Genomic DNA, 20,833 nt, shown 5'->3' with positions numbered 1-20,833 from the left:
GAGCCCAGAACGTCTCTGGAAGACGTACTCGGTCACATACCTTGCAAGCTCCTAGAAACGACGTGGCAGACGTACCGAGGCCGTTTGCATCATTTATGCTATTTTATAGGGTTTAGCATACTTCTATAAATGTTCGGATACGTTGTTGAAGAGTTGACGGTCCGTGGTGGAGCGGAAATGACTGAAACTTTGACATGTTCCCGCTGAGGTGTGAATGCACGTAAAACACCCATTTTCGTTGTCTGGACATATTTATTGCAGATTTTGAGTATTGGAGATGTATACTGTAGTGTACAGTACCTTGTACAATGTTTGAATCGAGCGCTGCACGACTGAGCAAAGTTGCAGATGTCAAAAAGTATTAAGCGCCCGAATACATTCTCAACAAAATCAGACAGAAATGTGTATATACCTCACTTCCAAAACCATTACACAGCTGCATATCCATTATGGGACTATAAATTACACCCTGTACTACTCGCTTCATCCGTTCCAAGTGAGGGATCACAAAAATTTCATTAAAAATTTGAACTCACGTACATGTCCACATCCTCCCACTCTCCCATGTCGCAATTCCATGCTAATTCCAATGTATTTTCTCGTTGCTGGTCTTTTCGGAAGCTAACAGGGACCTATTTGGCTCGGCTAAACTGCTGTTACACAACCTAGAAGGTCCGCGAAATGAGAGCAACAACATCGGCTCTCGAGGATGTATGGGATGCAGTAGACGTGGCGCGTCGTTCTACGTCGATTCTGCGTCTTTTCCGGCACTTGGAGCATTGGAGTATGCTTGGTGTGCTGTAGGACTGCTATTAATGCCTGAATAAAGGGTTATTGGCCGGAAATCTTTGTCTAAGTTCGTATTGTCGGGCAAAGTCATGATTTCAATGCCCTCATCTCTCAAATGACGTTTTTACCTAGAATACATCGTTGTCAATGTAGTTTAACCCCTAATTAGATGTATTAGTATTAACTTAACTGTACAGAGGTCTCTGAAAAATACTGTGCCCGATGTGCAATGTGCAACTTTGCTTTTCGAATCACCATCAGTTAAGCGCCGAGAATGCGCATTTTTGCACACGATGCAAATAACAGTATAAATAGCACTCACATACCTATACCCATATCTGACAGGAGTCTACATAGGCCTACCTCACCCACCCCAACCACCCAGCCAACAGAACATCTCAAATTCCCCAACCAGATCCAACCCAACCGGACATCCGCCTCCTCTCCCGAATCAACATTCACCCCCATTCCAATCGTTTCCCTTCAATTCGGATCCGTATCTACACTATCCCAAACACTCTCGGCTACGGTTAACGTCAGATTTGCTAGAAGGAATCGCGGCGTTCAATTTGTCGCTGTGCAGAAGATGGATTTCCCGTATCGACTCCAAAGCAAATGTCCGCACACCGGGAGTGCCAGAACGCAAGTTCACCGTCAAGTACATATGGTTCGAGGGCTATGTGTACGTACCTGTTCCCGAGTCATTGAATGTTTCTTGATTTTGAAGATGGTTGCGAGAGATTCAGTGGTGATTTTATCGACTCTTGTTTTTTGTGCATGGTGCGATTCTGAAGAGTTTGAGCTATATCACCACTTGAGCACTGGGAGATGGATTACATCGATACTCACTTTGATTGCACGACTCAAATGGATGCAACATGAACGAGTTTCCTATCGAACGTATCACATGAACAGAATGAACACCCGGATTCGCAATACACATGATTTATCCAAACAATATGTGCACTACGCACACCACCCTGCCCTCGCATTCTTGTTATTCCAACGTTACACCTTGGGGAACCATTCAGTTCCCAATCTCAAGACCCAATCTGCACTCGCGTAACCCAAAACCACACTAAGCGAACACAGAAACGAAAAAAAAAATCTGTATTTTCAGTACATACGACATGCAACAAGGCGTACTAGTAACACTAGTGCTAGAACCGACACGGGTATATAAAGACCACGCACCTTGCTGGATTTCTTCATTCCCCTCAAGCCTCATCCCCTCCTCTTCTCTGCCTCCTCAGCCTTGGCCTCTTTCCAATTCTTCCCCCCATTGTTTGTGGATTCGCATGGCGGCTGCTTGGGAATGGTAAGCGGGCTGTTGTGTCTGCTGTCAACAACGGCGCTGACGGTGTGTTTGACAGACTTGAGGATGCAGAATGGAGCGCGACACGACGGTGAGGTGTATCCCTTCTGAAACGCCGGGACTGACCCCTCTTTACCGTGTAGTGCTTTCTAGAATGCGGACGACGCACCTGGACAGAACGACCCTAACGCTCTGGCATCCCAACACAACGGCGCGGTGAGTACTGTGCGCATTGAATGGCATGTCCGTGTTGTGGGCCCGACGGTATCTATCGAGAGCAGCGTTGACGATGCGCATTTCCACCTCGCAAGACGTGCACGACAGGCAGACGACGCCCAGAATGTTGAAACCAATGGTAAGCCGCAGTACTCTGTCAATGGCAGCACTGATGACAATGACAAGGACTCGGTGTCCAGTCTTGATATGGTGAGCGGTGCTTTCTTGACGGCGGGATGTTGCTGACGCCTTCCAATCGCAGCCACGTAACACCAGCACGTCAACGACATGCTCGAGTCATGTCCACCCCCACCTTGTCGGCAGTCGGTGATCCCTCGTCGTTGGTGGAGTCAATGGCATCTGGTAAGTTGAGTTTCTGCCTTTCTTGTCAACAACGGCAGTGACGACGTGCCCCGCAGGTCATGACAACGCAGAGTGACCTCCACGGTGAGCTGTAACCCTTCATGGACGCACTCGTACTGACTCCGCCTTTTCCGTTGCACAGTTTTCCTCCCAAAGACAAACACGGCACCCGCGCGGCACCCAGAATGTTGACCGAACGGTGAGCCGTGATGTTGATTGTCCCGTTGACAATGGTTCTGACGAGGTGTTCAACTGTGGTGGGCTGCGACGGTGAGTTACATCCCCTTGATAATGCATTTGTGCTGACACCCGCTCATTGCTTCGCAGTTCAACTCGAATTTCCAGCGCAATTTCAGACTGTCAGAACAATGTTGACATACAGAACACCCATATCATCTTCGAAGGCCAGGACGAGAACGTCAGTGAGTTGCAACCAGCGCACGACAGCTCAAAAGGAGTCCTTCATCTAGGAGAGAAAGAATAGCGAGTAATATCAGTTCCCCACTCCGAATGGATGCTTAGAAGACGATTCCTGGGCGGGAGCGGTCAAAAGTGGAACTTGAAAGACTCACCTAGAGCCCACTCTCCCTGTCGTTTTGCAACCGTACTCCTGAAGTGCTTGAATATATTATAAACACTGTGAAACAGTCAAAAATAGTTGTTTTAATCAGTTTTTCAGGAAGTACCTTTGATTGTTCAAAGAAATAAAGAGCATCGAAGCGCGCAACGGTGAGCTCAGTGGCTCAAGAGTCAGCCAGTGCATATCTCATTTCTATGGATGACGCTTGACCTAACAAAAGCCCATTTAAAACTTTAATATCAGTGTATAATTCAGTAACAATGAACGCTTTGTGTGGCTTAGCAAAAGACACTCTCTACTCTATACCCATCGCTCACAAGGAGACTTTGGTATATTGCGTCCTATTCATGCAATACGGTACATAACCACGATTAAGGTTGAGAACCGAGAGGAACTGAGAGGTATGTGTCTCACGTACCTTGAGTTCAGTCTATTCTTGCAATCAACATGTCTCCGTCAATCTCGTATGAATATTCACGGCATTTGTCTATTGACGACAGCATGACGTGATTACTGCCCGAGATGCGAGGAAACGGTGTTTTTTTCACTAGAAACGCGGAATTGGCGCTGGAGGAGTAGACCGGATGACATGCATCCGCTGATCTCATCATCCTCCTTGCAAAGTTCATGGAGCTGGCTTGTAGCTCTGTATATCATGTATGTATCCCTCTGCCCTTCCTAATGCACTGCTTTGTCACTGATTTTGGGGAAATAGAGATGCTATGTGTTAAATATATGAAAGTATCGTCTTGGAGACGTTTTGGGCGCTTAACGAATGCCAGTCCCAATTTTCATCTGGATGCCGTGTGAGTGACTCGTTTATCTTATCTCACATAATCTCCTCCAATGTATAACTTCATTTTATTCATGATCCTCATGGCAGACCCAGATTTCCTCGTTTTGTGCCCAGGTGCGTCTAAACGGAATGTAATGTTTTTATACATGTTCAACTTCGATTGACTTGCATCCAGCTTCTTTACATCTTGCCTTCGGAGGTACCCGTCTCATTTATGCAATGTTTAAATGTCAGTTAGATGCAGCAAATGTTTGAAATTGCGTAATTTCGTGACTTGGGGGAGGAGGAGATGTATGTGGTGCTAATTTTCCTTCGGCTCACAGCATCATTGCGGCAAAGTATTGTGTTTAGGTGCGTTTGAAGATAATGGAATGCGTAGTTGAAGAGGTGGCAGTGCGTTGTGATGAGGAAATGGCGATACTTTTGAAATATTTGTGCCGGGTCTTCAAATTGCGTATATCCCACATTTTCATTGTCTGCAACATTCTGTGGTAAGTTTGAAGCACTGAATAGATAGAATAGTATTTATAGTACTTGATTGAATGTGAAAATTAAGTTTTGCGGTGTTGAGGAAAGTCGGACATGTCAAAAATTGTGGATACATTGGTACATAGTACACACCAACCCTAACCTGCTACATATATTTGTATTTACCAACCCTAACCAACCCTAACCAGCCTAATCTGTGCTTTTATGGTATTATCAAATCCCAACCAACCCTAAAACCTAAACCCTAAACCATCCTAATCTGTATTTTTGTGGTCATCACCAACCCTAATCCCTAACCCTAACCAAGGCTAATATGTGCTTTGTGGTGTTGGCGTTACATTGTGTTGTTATAATTGTATGGTGATGAATTAGTCCTCACTCTCAAATTGACGTCTGTCCCTGGAATACATCATTTGCGGGTGTTTTGTAGTCCCTGTACGATGCCCAGTAATCGAGTAATGTTTGAGGAAACAACCTTGAATGTTCGAGTCAACTTTGCATATGAATAAGTGCCTGTAATCAAGCACAATATTAAAAGAAACACTTGAATGCTGTGAAACAGGTTTTTGAGAGTAGTATCATACTCATATTCATTGGACACTTATTTTTTAGACTTGTCTACCCAGCACAACCTTCCGAGCCATCCAAACAACTCCTATCTCATCCGGACTTGCTCTTCCTTGCCCAAAACTTGACTCCATTCAATTCCAATCGCATTTCCCAAGTTTCTGTTCCGGTCCCGTGTTCTAGTCTAGCCTCTAAATAGAATAACGGCAGATATTTGCACTGTTGTTCAAAAGATGGATACGGTTGAACGAAGACGAATGAGAGGGTCCTATGTACGTGAACGAGTTTGCCGTGTGGTAAGTGTAATTATTCCTCGAGTCGAGTTTGCGTAATTGTGTGCGTAGGTGTTTTGGAATGTGCTTGAGAGATTGCGATGCGGTGAGTAGAGTTCATAGTTGGCCGGTTCGTGAATGTGAATATGGATAGTAGATAGATGACACTAAATACTTGAATAAGTATTGACTGTGAATACGTGCATTGAATGCAACTATACAGACGGAGCGCATACTTTACTGACAGCGCACACCACAGTCCTGTCTATGCGAGTAGCTGGAGAATGCACGGTGAGTGAGGCCAAGCATGCAAACAATGTGTGTAACTGTACTCACCGCCTTCTTTTCTTAGAACCAAGTTGTCCCCTGTACTTGCATTCCCATCTCATGTAACGGCCGGTGTGTTGATCCAAAAAGGTGAGCTGGGTGTTTCTGCTCAAGGATGGGTACTGACAGCACACAACACAGGCCCGTCGATGCGAGTGTAGCTGGAGAATGCACGGTGAGTGAGCCGCTGATGACGCTTGGACATACTGAGAGACACACCAGACGCGATGTAACACTCAAGACTTGCATTCCCATCTCACGTTGATCCAAAAAGGTGAGCGACGGCTACTGACAGCGTACATGGATGCGACGTGAGGTGCTGATGAGGGATGCTGAGAGATTCGTCATACGAAAAAAAGGTCGCTGACGGTGTCCTTGTTGTTTTGCAGCAACTGTAGGTTGATGAGGAGGGGGCGTTGACGTGAAGACTGTCGGAGGTGAAGACAGTGTATGGGTAAGCAACACAAGCTAACCCACCTAACCCGCTGAGCACAAGAAGAGGGTGAGGGTGAACACGAACGCCAGCTTGAGCAGGAAGCAGAGGATTTTATCGACGTCTACGCTCTTCGGAATCGACGGGAAGTACGTGTTTGTTCACAAGGTGAAGACGAGGCCAACAAACATAGCTTGTGAAAATGTCTGATAAATTGGCAGTCAGGAAGATGCTTGATATTAGCTGCATTAGGTACAGAAAATGTGTTGTTGACAAATCAATCCAGCATCCAGACTAGAACTGACATCCGTGAATATAAGCTCAAATAACGGCCTACGGTTAGTCACCACCATTCCCAAATGTTCGTCCTTTCTACCCTGTTCTCTGTTGTGGTCACTACCATCACCCTTGTCCAATCCAATCCAGCCATCTATCTAGACGTCATTCCAGGACCCTTTAAAAAATGTAACTTGTACTTACTCAATCACCTCCCTTCCTGAGAAGATTCCAGAACCGTTTAGAAGAGGGTTGAGGACTTGGACATGCGATGCTCAACATCGCTGACATGCACCCCCACAGGAATTGTGCATAGGCAGGCCGACTCGCATAATCCCATGTCATTTTGCTTGTTAAAGTGACTGTCACCCGCAATTATCTATACGAAGATTGGATGCGTGGCGATGTACACACGTATGGATTCTACTGGCTGTGGGGTGAAGATTGAGTGGTGCGTTTGAGGAAGAGTAGGCATGGGTTGGGGAGCAAGAGGTCATGATGATGGGTTTGAAAGGGAATATCCTGATGGATGCGCAAATCGACACGAACACTAGAACACAGAATACGTACGAATACAACACCTAGAAGAGTACAGTAGTGTAGTATATGTCAGCTCCAAGACCCGACAATAGAAAGATCGAGGAGTGCAACTCACCAAGTAGCAAATGCACATTTACATTTCACAAACGGCAGGATATATTGCATTGCGATGCAACAACTCCCCATCTGCATCTTCCGTCCGAAATGCAGTTTAAAACGTCTGGAATTCGGTGCTTCGTATTTTGTTAGCTTAATTAAGCAACGTAAAATTGAGGACTGTACCAAAATTGAGACGCAAATTTTTGAAGCTAGAGCTCGAGAGTTCACGTAGAGGCGGTTTGGCGAGTTTGCCGTGAATACTGGACTGCTTTGCAATGGGTGTAGCTGTTTTGTGCTCGTCTCCTATTCTGTGGGTGCAGTTTGCATCTACTCTTCTGATTTTTGTGAGTGTAGTTGCACTGAGAGTAAACCTTCGATTACTTTTCTTTTCTGTGCTGCCTGGATTTCAGAATCGATAACAAAAGTGTTTATCACGAAACTCGTCTTTTCATGTCTATCGTGAACTGATCTTTAGCAAATACAATGAAATTATATTTCATTAGCACACTGCACGACGACAGGGGGTATACAGTGTACAGAAATACACCAATATCTCGCTTAGCGGAGGAGGAAGATTGCAGATCCCAAATCGGACCCTGCAAAACGACCCGAAAACAGAACCCCTGTTCGCTTCGAGCGCCTTAACAAGCAACCCCGCGTCAACCTCCATCTGCGTCGTCGTCGTCTCTGCCCCTGAAGCTGCGGTATGAGACGCCAACGAAGGTGAAGAACCAGACGATGACACAGGAGACAGCACAACCCGCCCCGTCGCAAAATACGGCCGAAGATGCGCATCCAAAACCGACACAAAGATCCAAAACGCGTCTTCCTCCGGTGCGAGTAGTAGGAGGTGCGCAACGATCTCCGTCAGACCTGTCATTTCGCCCAACAATTATCAATCCACAATCAAAAAAACAAAGTAAGGAAGGAAGGAGAAACTTACCGCGCTCATATACAACATCAGGGACCATGTTCAAATACGCCTGCAACAAACTAAGCGCCTTGCGCTCTCTCTCTCTCCTCTCCTTCTCAACCCTTCTTCTCTCCCCATCTTCACCATCACCCTCCCCATCCCCATCCTTACCAACACCAACACCTCTATCGGAATCCCCACCATCCCCAATCAAAACCCTGACAACATCTCTCACATCCCTCTCCGTCTCCTCTCTCACCCTCTCCTTCTCAACCCCCCTCTCACCCGCGCGGGCCCCGCCACCCCATCCCCGCGCACACAGCTGCCTATACACACCCGGCACACACCTCCCTTTCCCATCCGTCAAAAACGACCAGACGAGGTACCGCACCGACGAAGGCACACCGTCCAACAACAACCTCCTCACTTTCTTCGACCGCCTCAGTGCCGCATCCGCATTTGCATTCGAGGATGCACCGCCGGTGGCGGATAGAAGATGATGATGATGAAGATGCGATGAGAGACGGAGGGTTGAATGATGTTGCAGACCCCAAGCACAGACGAAGACGTAGATGACGAAAGCGATGCACCAGACCCAGACGGAGGCAGCGCTTCGAACGACAGAGTCAACGACGAGGCCAGGATCCCCATCCACTGCGCCTCACGCTGCCTATGCGTGTCCATATCCGCCACACTTATACTCTCCTCCGTCTGCTTGCGCGATATAGATGACGTGGAGGACGGAGCTGGAGGCCAGATTCCATGTTGTGGCAAAGAGGATGACGCGAAGAGCTCGCCAACAGGCGATTTTGACCATTTCCCGGCGCCTGAACCTCTCTTTCTCGTTATTGCGCTGGCCACCACCATCCGCACCAAGCCCAAGGTGTCAGACAACATGTTTGCGTGGGCCTGTGAAGGGTGGGAACGTGATGGTGCTGGGTGCAAGCAATGGAAGAGGGAGGGGAGAGTGTGGTCGTGGTTCATGTGTTTCCATGAGAGAACGGTGGAGAGAAAATTAGAGCACTCACTGGACATCTCAATCCATCGTCCCCTCCCCAATTGATCCTGATTCGCTATCCACCAAGTACCCCACACTCCTTAAGCGTTTTGAGCTTCTTTTCCCTTCCGTTTGAATCGTCGTATTTGAGGTGGAGCTGGGTGGAGACGGCTAAAGGGGAAGTGTGATGTCGGGGAACGGATTTGCTATACTGTTTGTGAACGTTGCGGAGTTTGAATTTCCTTGGCAACAGCAAGGACAAACAACGCGACTCTGGGGGTCGAGTGTCGGCGGCGGTGGCGGCAGCGAGTGCGGCTACGTGGGGGTGGCGGTGCAACGACACGCAGCAGAGTGCGTGTCGTTGTGGGCGGCGCGTGGAGGCGGCGGCAGGACGACAGGTGGCGAGTGGAGGCGGCACGGCGGCAGCAACAGGCGACGAGTGGAGGCCGCGGCGGCAGAAACGGCCCGAGGGTGGCGGTGCAACGACACGCAGCAGAGTGCGTGTCGTGGTGGGCGGCGATTAGACGCGACGGCGGGACGACACGCGGTGACGGCGGGACGACACGCGGTGACGGCGGGACAACAGGCGGCGACGGCGGGTTGACACGCGGTGACGGCGGGATGACACGCGGTGACGGCTGAACGACAGGCGGTGACAGCTGAACGACAGGCGTCCAGTGGAGGCCGCGGCGGCAGAAGCGGCCCGGGGGTGGTGGCGCAATAACACGCAGCGGCGAGCAAAGGCGTCGGGACAGCGAGCGCAAGTGTCGGGACGGCAAGCGCTGGCATTGGGACAGCGAGCGCTGGCATCAGGAGACAGGCGGGAGGCCGGCCTCCAGTGCCTGTCAAAAATTTATTTTTAGACGGAGGCCGGCCTCCAGTGCCTGTCAAAAGTTATTTTTAGATGGAGGCCGGCCTCCGTAAATTACACATTTAATTACGTAGCACCTCCGTATGTACAAAATAAAATATTTTGAAAGTGGATTTGGGGGTTTTCGGGGTCGAGGAATCCGAATCTGGCATCAGATTTTCGGAATTCTGAACAGGAGGACCAATGCAACGAAGGCCCCCCCTTTGGGGGGGAATAAGCTTAGGCCGCCAAAACGCTCTCATCGACGAGCTGGCCACTGTGGTCATCAAGAAAATAGCTGAGTGCCGCTCCGTTGATCAAATAATAGACTGCGTCTTTTTTGACTATCGCGCTGCCCTTAGGGAGTTTCTCCTCAACCTCGCATCGTGGTGCGACAAGAGGGAAACAGTCAGGGCTAGCCTTGAGCGCCTTGAACTTGCCGTTAGCGCAGGCAGCACCCCCAATCGCCTTAAGGTGAAGGCTCCCGAGTTCCAACTCACGAAGGAATTCGCGGATGCCGGGTCAGCGGAGGCTCTTCGAGTCTCTACTACGTTCTCCACCGCTCGTGACGTCTTCCAAAAGGCGATTAACGACGGCGCCATTCAGGCGAAAAAGGACGAACTGGCCTTTTGGGAGGATAAATGCGCACTCGCTTCTTGCTATGAAGCTGCTGCGGTCATCGTTAAGACAACTTACGAAGACCGCAAGTCCAGCTATAAGCTCCCCGTTTTCTCTACAGACAACAAGGGAGTTCGTCGCATAGCAGAGTGGGTAACGTCGCCGCAAAAGAAAGCCGAGTGCAGTGCGCTGCAAACTATACTGCCGGCTATCTTTTCTCATATCAAACAAATTGTCAAATTGCGCCACCGCGCTTTGGCAATTAAGATTGAGAAAAAGCGGTCGACCGCGGCTACAGCCGATGTCGAGATGGCCGACGCGACCAAACCAGGTCCGTCGATTCAATCCCTTATTGATAAGGGCTTGAATGCACGTCTTAAGAAGCTCAACCTTGGATATGTGGGCAAGAAGGCAGGTTTTCGTAACCCTTCACCCATAACTTTGGATACTAATTATTATTCTAATTACCCAGACTTCGTCTGGCCAGAGTTCGTCCAAGGCTCCTCAACCTCAGGCCAAGAAAACTGGCCCTTCGAAACCCAAGTCGTCGTCGACGCCTTCGCAACGCAAGCCTCAAACCAAGGCTTCCAACAAGGTCGACAACAAGAAGAAAGGGAAGGGGAGAGCTCCCGTCAAGAACAACGATCCAAAGGGAAAGGGAAAGGCAAGAGCCTAAACGCGCGGTCTAATGTAGTACCTTTTACGTCGGTAAGACCCGCATTCCCTAACTCTATTCCTGACGATATACTCACCATGACTAAAACAGACGCAGTTTCATTTGTACACCTCAATACCCCAATTTCTTTCTTATTGGCTGGCCAGTATAGATCTAGTGTACATTGTAGTCCTGGTGTTGTAGTTCCGGTTGATGTAGCAAACGACTTATCTCTCGGTTTAAATTATATGTTTTTCACACTGCCTTCTCAAAGTCTGATCATGCAAGCATGGAATGATTTTCAACGAAGAATAAGATGGCGTATCTATTTTTTGTTTAAAGAAGGCATGAATAAACCTTTTGATCCAGATTATGGAGTAAGTTCTAAGAAAAAAGAAAAACCTCCTGTATTACCGCAATTTATGGAACTTGGCCTTTCAATGGGACGTCGGTACGTTATTAAAACGATCGCAAGTATCCCGGAAGAAGCCCTCAAGGAGATGCGAAAGCACGCGTTCTCTCCTAAAAGGGACAAGATCCAAAAGTTTCTTATCGATAACAACTATGTTATTACGATGACAGATAAGAATCTTGGCCTCGCGGTGTCTGAACGCGACTGGATATTAAGGAATGAGCTCAATCTTCTTGAAGATGAACGTAATTACGAAGAGCTAGAATTCGAAGTTGCGCAAGAAGTAATGAAGAGCAAAATGATCCAGATGCAAACTCTTGCACGTACCGTCGAAGATGAACATCTGTTTCTATTTGAACTTGGGTTGTCTCGATTCTTTCTATCGAATGTACCGGAAGACGGATCATCGTTCAAGTATCCTCAATTTCATGGTATACCTAAAATCCACAAAAAACCTACTGGATTTAGGCCCATAATTCCGTGTCACTCTGTAGTATTTAATCCTGCAGCCAAGTTTGTATCAAAAGAGCTTAAGCCGATTATTAAATCGACTCCTTCAATCATTCACGGAACGAAGGATCTCTTTACGAGATTAAGCCAATTGCGTATAGACCCCAAACGACAATGGTATTTTGTCACCGGGGATGTAGTTGCTTTCTATCCCAATATTCCGTTGGACTTGTGCATCGAAATCGTTTGTAATATGTACGAGGAATGGTTACTCAACGCTTCGGAAGAAAACACTGCATTAGCCCATATTAATCCAAATTCGTTAGAGAATAACTTGGTTAAATTGGGCATCTTTAAACGTGCTATCGAGATTGGCAATACGCAATTGATAACACAACATGGGTCTAGATATTTTAGACAAAAAAATGGCCTCGCAATGGGCGTCGCGGATTCTCCGGACCTTGCTAACCTCTTTGGAGCCCATTTTGAAATAAAGTCAAAAATCTTAGACCACCCAAACGTGGCCTTCTATGGAAGGTACATCGACGATTGTTTCGCAATTGTTTACGCCGAGTCCGAAGCACTTGCACTTAATCTTATTAAAGAAACAATAAAGTTCGATGGTTGTGTTATCGAATGGGCTGTTTCCTCGTCGGGATGTCAATTTCTCGATGCTTTCATATTCAAGGAGTCTGGAAAACTTCATTGGAAGCCATTTGTCAAGACAGGAAACAACCGAGAACGAGTTCCATGGGTATCACATCATCCTTTGGACGTCAAACGTGGCGTCTACATTGGAGAGTTATCCAGGTTAGCCGTGCTATGTAGTACCAAGGAAATCTACATCGGAGCAATTAGAGACCTTAACGCTCTCTATTTGATGCGCGGTTATCCCGAAAACCTAGTCATGTCTTGGTGTAAGAAGAATATACAAGAACGTTGGGAAAAGCGATTCGCTTTACGAGTCGCAGAGCACGACGAATCCATTCTTGTACTTAAAACCAGATTTGATCAGGTATGGAATTGGTTTTCAGCTGCTGAACTTGGAAAGACTGTTACCGAGTACTGGTCGGCATGGTATGAACATGCCGAGAAAGGTCTGTATAGTGCAGACTCGTCCAGACCCCTTATCAAACCAGATCCAAATTACGTTCACGACCTCGATGATGTTCGCCCGGAGCTGTTCACACAGATCCTCGTGGACGGAGAAACTGAGTTCGTACCGGATTTGAGGAAGATAGGACTACTCGGAAGTCGTTGGATAGTATCGCGAAAGCGCAATACTAATCTTTTCGACCTTGCAAATGTGTGGAAGAAAACAGTCTTTCGTAAACTGGATGAAAACATCGCTGAAAAAGGTGGTGTTGTTCCCGAAACTCAAAACGTTAATGAAACTTATCATTCTGCTCTAGTTGAAGCTGCTGAACAGATAAGTATCGAAAGTGATAACGAGATAATACTTCATAGACGTTCAATCTCACAAGAGAGGGAACATCCAGAATTCGGCAGAATATCCAAATCTTACAACCGATGAAAAGAATACTAGCGCGTAAGGCGTAAAGCATTAGAAAAAAACCCTAACCGTAAGTATTCCTTGCTATAAAGTAACAAACATCTACTTACAAGCAACACTTTGGATTAAATAGCTAAACCTAAACCCTAAACCCTAAACCCTAAACCCTAACCTAACCCCAACCCTAAGCTAACTAAGTCTAACCTTAGTAGGAAGTAAGGTAGGCGTGTGAACTTCCGAACGGCATGTGATTGTGAAGGGCCGGATCTAATTTAGTACATGGGAAAAGTTACTTAGTACTTCGGGAAAAGTTCCTTAGTACCGTGGAAACATTTTTGATGGACCGGATCATGAACTGTCCAATTAAGATTCACAACAATCAATCATTCTATTGTTTGATTGTTAGGTAAGGACCCAGGTAAGCTATTTATACTCTAGACATGTGAATATTCCCATGTCGCGGTTACTCGGAGCCACGTAACCAGAGTAATCTATATCCATGTGATTCACATCACAGTCAATAACCCACGATGTCAAAGAACAAAAGTGTTGGATCCACTTTTGACAGGTTACCATGTGCCACATCGACCCGTGACACTCTGTTCATCAGAGACCTGTCTAACTTGACAATAAACATTGACAGATTTGTGATAGTCGGTAAGATACATGACAGCTGCGCAGCATCACTTCACGCGCTGTCATCGGATGTCTAGAACATTCCTTCTAAGAATAGCCACTGAAGAGTCTATAAAGACGAAAGGGCTGGTTGTTGGGATCCCCCAACAGCCCTCTGGCCTTCTTTCATTTTAACTCACAGTTTAAATAGTCGCTCGCACCTCGCTTCGCTCGGTGCTCGCTCCCCCCCTAAACCCTAAACCCTAAACCCTAAACCCTAAACCCTGCTCCACTGTCCAGGAGCCATACACCCCTCGATCTGTCCGCCCGTCAGCGTACAAATTTGGCGTTGATGACTTCGAAGCATACCGATTGCAATGCGAGAACATCATCAAACACCAACAACACGGTCGGGCTGCCTTGCTGAGGGGTGGATTGGTGGGTAGGATAGCCAGTGAGTTTCTGAGCGTCGACGATGGGCTGGCTGGCCCCTCTAAGGAAATCATTCAGAACCGGCAGGGGTTCATCGTGCCAGCTGGCGACACGACTTGGTGTTATTGCGACGACCAGCTCACGGAGAACGAGCTGTCCATTATATGCGGCACCTACACGCTGTACACAGGTATGTTTTCCTTGTTTATTCTCAATTTTATGCACTAACAACATTTTTCTCAGCTACTAAAGGTCAAATAACTGTAAAATCGTGGTTCCCTCCCCCGAACCTGTGGCAGGTGCCCTCCAGCATGAACGGATCACAATGGGTGGAATGGACGCCTGCCAACGAGGCATGGTACCGTGAACGCGTAGAAGACATCCGCACTCGGCAGGCCCAGCCATTAACAAGAGTGCAATGGAAATCAATATTGCGCGGCACTCCTCCCAGTAGGAAGCTTCTGGCGGCAGCGTCTCAACGAGCTCAGGCCTTTGTCAACGGGCACGTACCGGTGGTGCCAACTTATCGTGTTCGCCCAGGCCTGTAGTTACATTGTCAATGTAAGTGTTTTTTCATTTAAGAATAGCCCATTCTAACAAAAATATGTAGATATATGCGTGTTTTTTTGTTCAAAATGTCATATAAATTTATTTTTTGGTGTCTACACAAGAGAGCTCGCGTGAGATATATACAAGTTGATATCAGGGTAAGATGACTAGTTATAAAAAATCTAACAAAATTACAGTACAGCAAGGCCGAGGTGTATCAAAGACAAAACAGCGAAATGGCAGCGACAGGAGGCGAGTAGAGGCAGCGCGGCGGCAGCGACAGGCGGCGACGGCGGGACGACAGGCGGCGACGGCGGAATGACAGGCGGGGAGGGGAGGCGGCAGTGGCAGCGGCGGCCCGGTGTGGCGGCGCAACAACACGCAGCAGAGTGCGTGTCGTGGTGGGCGGCGAGTGGACGCGACGGCGGGACGACGCGCGGTGACGTTGTGACGACAGGCGGCGACGGCGGGACGATAGGCGGCGACGGCGGGACGACAGGCGGCGACGGCGGGACGACAGGCGGCGACGGCGGGACGACAGGCGTTGACAGCGGAATGACAGGCGGCGAGGCAGGCGGCAGCGGCAGCGGCGGCCCGGTGTGGCGGCGCAACAACACGCAGCAGAGTGCGTGTCGTGGTGGGCGGCGACTAGACGCGACGGCGGGACGACGCGCGGTGACGTCGTGACGACAGGCGGCGACGGCGGGACGACAGGCGGCGACGGCGGGACGACAGGCGGCGACGGCGGGACGACAGGCGTTGACAGCGGAATGACAGGCGGCGAGGCAGGCGGCAGCGGCAGCGGCGGTCCGGTGTGACGGCGCAACAACACGCAGCAGAGTGCGTGTTGTGGTGGGCGGCGACTAGACGCGACGGCGGGACGACGCGCGGTGACGTCGTGACGACAGGCGGCGACGACGGGATGACACGCGGTGACGGCTGAACGACAGACGGCGACGGCGGGACGTCACGCGCTGACGGCGGAATGACAGGCGGCGAGGGAAGGCGGCAGTGGCAGCGGCGGTCCGGTGTGACGGCGCAACAACACGCAGCAGAGTGCGTGTTGTGGTGGGCGGCGAGTGGACGCGAAGGCGGGACGACAGGCGGCGACGGCGGGACGACACGCGCTGACGGCGGAATGACAGGCGGCGAGGGAAGGCGGCAGCGGCATGACAGGGGACGAGGAGAGGCGGCAGCAGCAGCAGCGGCACGGGTGTGGCGGCGCAACAACACGCAGCAGAGTGCGTGTTGTGGTGGGCGGCGACTAGACGCGACGGCGGGATGACGCGCGGTGACGTCGTGACGACAGGCGGCGACGGCGGGATGACACGCGGTGACGGCTGAACGACAGGCGTCGAGTGGAGGTGGCGGCAGCAGCAGCGGCCCGGAGGTGGCAGCGCAACAACATGCAGCGGCAAGCGCAGGCGTCGGGCAGACGGCGAGCGCAAGCGTTGGGACGGCGAGCGCTGGCGTTGGGACGGCGAGCGCAAGCTTTGGGACGGCGAGCGCTGGCGTTGGGACGGCGAGCGCAAGCTTTGGGACGGCGAGCGCTGGCATCGGGAGACAGGCGGGAGGCCGGCCTCCAGTGCCTGTCAAAAATTTATTTTTAGACGGAGGCCGGCCTCCAGTGCCTGTCAAAAGTTATTTTTAGACGGAGGCCGGCCTCCAGTGGCCTCCATCAATTTGGAGGCCGGCCTCCATAAATTACACATTTAATTACGTAGCACCTCCGTATGTACAAAATAAAATATTTTGAAAGTGTATTTGGGGGTTTTTGGGGTCCAGGAATCCGAATCTGGCATCAGATTTCAGGAATTCTGAACAGGAGGCCCAATGCAACGAAGGCCCCCCCTTCGGGGGGGAATAAGCCTAGGTGCTACATTGTGTTGTTATAATTGTATGGTGAAACATACTGTATACAAGCTCCCGCCCCCTTGGTCGGCTTCTATGTGAAAAATTTGAGCTTAGATTGACCCACTGGCATGTTTAGCTCCAATGCGGCTAGTGTTTAGGCTATTCCGCGCCATAATAACTTTGATTTTGAGGTGAAACTGCGAGACGATTGGAGGAAAACCAATGACGTGGCATGAAGTTCCGGAGAGTTTGGGCGTTTACCATAGCTTTAAAAGATCTATAGACCAGTAAATATGGATAGGATTAGTCAATGCATTCGTTGTTACATAAACAAGTTGAATTTGAAGTGAAATTGAATGTAAACATGAATTATGCCCCACAAACCTCCATTTCCACACAGTTTACAGTTTGACACAGTACATACCACATACGTGTAGCTAGTAACCTGTACCAGGACATATAAATTACACCACACCGAGCGCAAGTGAATACAACAAGAAACAAACTCTAAGATGTTCACAACGTTGACATCTTCCTTCTCCCCCGATTCATCAGTTTACGTGCTTTCAATCGTTTTCATTCCTTACAGACCTTAATATAGACTGTTACAATACTGCTCGTTTAACGAATAACGTTTCAATTCGGTTCTCAAGAGCCCAGAACGTCTCTGGAAGACGTACTCGGTCACATACCTTGCAAGCTCCTAGAAACGACGTGGCAGACGTACCGAGGCCGTTTGCATCATTTATGCTATTTTATAGGGTTTAGCATACTTCTATAAATGTTCGGATACGTTGTTGAAGAGTTGACGGTCCGTGGTGGAGCGGAAATGACTGAAACTTTGACATGTTCCCGCTGAGGTGTGAATGCACGTAAAACACCCATTTTCGTTGTCTGGACATATTTATTGCAGATTTTGAGTATTGGAGATGTATACTGTAGTGTACAGTACCTTGTACAATGTTTGAATCGAGCGCTGCACGACTGAGCAAAGTTGCAGATGTCAAAAAGTATTAAGCGCCCGAATACATTCTCAACAAAATCAGACAGAAATGTGTATATACCTCACTTCCAAAACCATTACACAGCTGCATATCCATTATGGGACTATAAATTACACCCTGTACTACTCGCTTCATCCGTTCCAAGTGAGGGATCACAAAAATTTCATTAAAAATTTGAACTCACGTACATGTCCACATCCTCCCACTCTCCCATGTCGCAATTCCATGCTAATTCCAATGTATTTTCTCGTTGCTGGTCTTTTCGGAAGCTAACAGGGACCTATTTGGCTCGGCTAAACTGCTGTTACACAACCTAGAAGGTCCGCGAAATGAGAGCAACAACATCGGCTCTCGAGGATGTATGGGATGCAGTAGACGTGGCGCGTCGTTCTACGTCGATTCTGCGTCTTTTCCGGCACTTGGAGCATTGGAGTATGCTTGGTGTGCTGTAGGACTGCTATTAATGCCTGAATAAAGGGTTATTGGCCGGAAATCTTTGTCTAAGTTCGTATTGTCGGGCAAAGTCATGATTTCAATGCCCTCATCTCTCAAATGACGTTTTTACCTAGAATACATCGTTGTCAATGTAGTTTAACCCCTAATTAGATGTATTAGTATTAACTTAACTGTACAGAGGTCTCTGAAAAATACTGTGCCCGATGTGCAATGTGCAACTTTGCTTTTCGAATCACCATCAGTTAAGCGCCGAGAATGCGCATTTTTGCACACGATGCAAATAACAGTATAAATAGCACTCACATACCTATACCCATATCTGACAGGAGTCTACATAGGCCTACCTCACCCACCCCAACCACCCAGCCAACAGAACATCTCAAATTCCCCAACCAGATCCAACCCAACCGGACATCCGCCTCCTCTCCCGAATCAACATTCACCCCCATTCCAATCGTTTCCCTTCAATTCGGATCCGTATCTACACTATCCCAAACACTCTCGGCTACGGTTAACGTCAGATTTGCTAGAAGGAATCGCGGCGTTCAATTTGTCGCTGTGCAGAAGATGGATTTCCCGTATCGACTCCAAAGCAAATGTCCGCACACCGGGAGTGCCAGAACGCAAGTTCACCGTCAAGTACATATGGTTCGAGGGCTATGTGTACGTACCTGTTCCCGAGTCATTGAATGTTTCTTGATTTTGAAGATGGTTGCGAGAGATTCAGTGGTGATTTTATCGACTCTTGTTTTTTGTGCATGGTGCGATTCTGAAGAGTTTGAGCTATATCACCACTTGAGCACTGGGAGATGGATTACATCGATACTCACTTTGATTGCACGACTCAAATGGATGCAACATGAACGAGTTTCCTATCGAACGTATCACATGAACAGAATGAACACCCGGATTCGCAATACACATGATTTATCCAAACAATATGTGCACTACGCACACCACCCTGCCCTCGCATTCTTGTTATTCCAACGTTACACCTTGGGGAACCATTCAGTTCCCAATCTCAAGACCCAATCTGCACTCGCGTAACCCAAAACCACACTAAGCGAACACAGAAACGAAAAAAAAAATCTGTATTTTCAGTACATACGACATGCAACAAGGCGTACTAGTAACACTAGTGCTAGAACCGACACGGGTATATAAAGACCACGCACCTTGCTGGATTTCTTCATTCCCCTCAAGCCTCATCCCCTCCTCTTCTCTGCCTCCTCAGCCTTGGCCTCTTTCCAATTCTTCCCCCCATTGTTTGTGGATTCGCATGGCGGCTGCTTGGGAATGGTAAGCGGGCTGTTGTGTCTGCTGTCAACAACGGCGCTGACGGTGTGTTTGACAGACTTGAGGATGCAGAATGGAGCGCGACACGACGGTGAGGTGTATCCCTTCTGAAACGCCGGGACTGACCCCTCTTTACCGTGTAGTGCTTTCTAGAATGCGGACGACGCACCTGGACAGAACGACCCTAACGCTCTGGCATCCCAACACAACGGCGCGGTGAGTACTGTGCGCATTGAATGGCATGTCCGTGTTGTGGGCCCGACGGTATCTATCGAGAGCAGCGTTGACGATGCGCATTTCCACCTCGCAAGACGTGCACGACAGGCAGACGACGCCCAGAATGTTGAAACCAATGGTAAGCCGCAGTACTCTGTCAATGGCAGCACTGATGACAATGACAAGGACTCGGTGTCCAGTCTTGATATGGTGAGCGGTGCTTTCTTGACGGCGGGATGTTGCTGACGCCTTCCAATCGCAGCCACGTAACACCAGCACGTCAACGACATGCTCGAGTCATGTCCACCCCCACCTTGTCGGCAGTCGGTGATCCCTCGTCGTTGGTGGAGTCAATGGCATCTGGTAAGTTGAGTTTCTGCCTTTCTTGTCAACAACGGCAGTGACGACGTGCCCCGCAGGTCATGACAACGCAGAGTGACCTCCACGGTGAGCTGTAACCCTTCATGGACGCACTCGTACTGACTCCGCCTTTTCCGTTGCACAGTTTTCCTCCCAAAGACAAACACGGCACCCGCGCGGCACCCAGAATGTTGACCGAACGGTGAGCCGTGATGTTGATTGTCCCGTTGACAATGGTTCTGACGAGGTGTTCAACTGTGGTGGGCTGCGACGGTGAGTTACATCCCCTTGATAATGCATTTGTGCTGACACCCGCTCATTGCTTCGCAGTTCAACTCGAATTTCCAGCGCAATTTCAGACTGTCAGAACAATGTTGACATACAGAACACCCATATCATCTTCGAAGGCCAGGACGAGAACGTCAGTGAGTTGCAACCAGCGCACGACAGCTCAAAAGGAGTCCTTCATCTAGGAGAGAAAGAATAGCGAGTAATATCAGTTCCCCACTCCGAATGGATGCTTAGAAGACGATTCCTGGGCGGGAGCGGTCAAAAGTGGAACTTGAAAGACTCACCTAGAG

At 48.8% G+C, this 20,833-nt stretch overlaps 2 protein-coding genes across 2 annotated transcripts; both read left to right on the top strand.

The window, feature by feature from the left end:
* Positions 1–7,800: 7,800 nt before the first annotated feature.
* Positions 7,801–8,468, top strand: JR316_0009464 (uncharacterized protein; the record flags this gene model as incomplete). Its single annotated transcript, XM_047895166.1, has 2 exons — positions 7,801–7,912; positions 7,987–8,468. The coding sequence occupies 2 exons, from the start codon at positions 7,801–7,803 to the stop codon at positions 8,466–8,468; spliced, it is 594 nt and encodes a 197-aa protein (XP_047746625.1).
* A 1,558-nt stretch (positions 8,469–10,026) lies between these two features.
* JR316_0009463 (uncharacterized protein) lies at positions 10,027–11,116 on the top strand (the record flags this gene model as incomplete). The annotated part of the gene is made up of 2 exons (XM_047895165.1): positions 10,027–10,839; positions 10,913–11,116. 2 exons carry the CDS (start codon positions 10,027–10,029, stop codon positions 11,114–11,116), a joined length of 1,017 nt encoding a protein of 338 aa, XP_047746624.1.
* Between the last annotated feature and the right edge of the window lie 9,717 nt (positions 11,117–20,833).

Source organism: Psilocybe cubensis, chromosome 8, assembly GCF_017499595.1.
Source record: "Psilocybe cubensis strain MGC-MH-2018 chromosome 8, whole genome shotgun sequence".
Classification (NCBI taxonomy): domain Eukaryota; kingdom Fungi; phylum Basidiomycota; class Agaricomycetes; order Agaricales; family Agrocybaceae; genus Psilocybe; species Psilocybe cubensis.
This window is presented reverse-complemented; position numbering and strand designations above follow the sequence as displayed.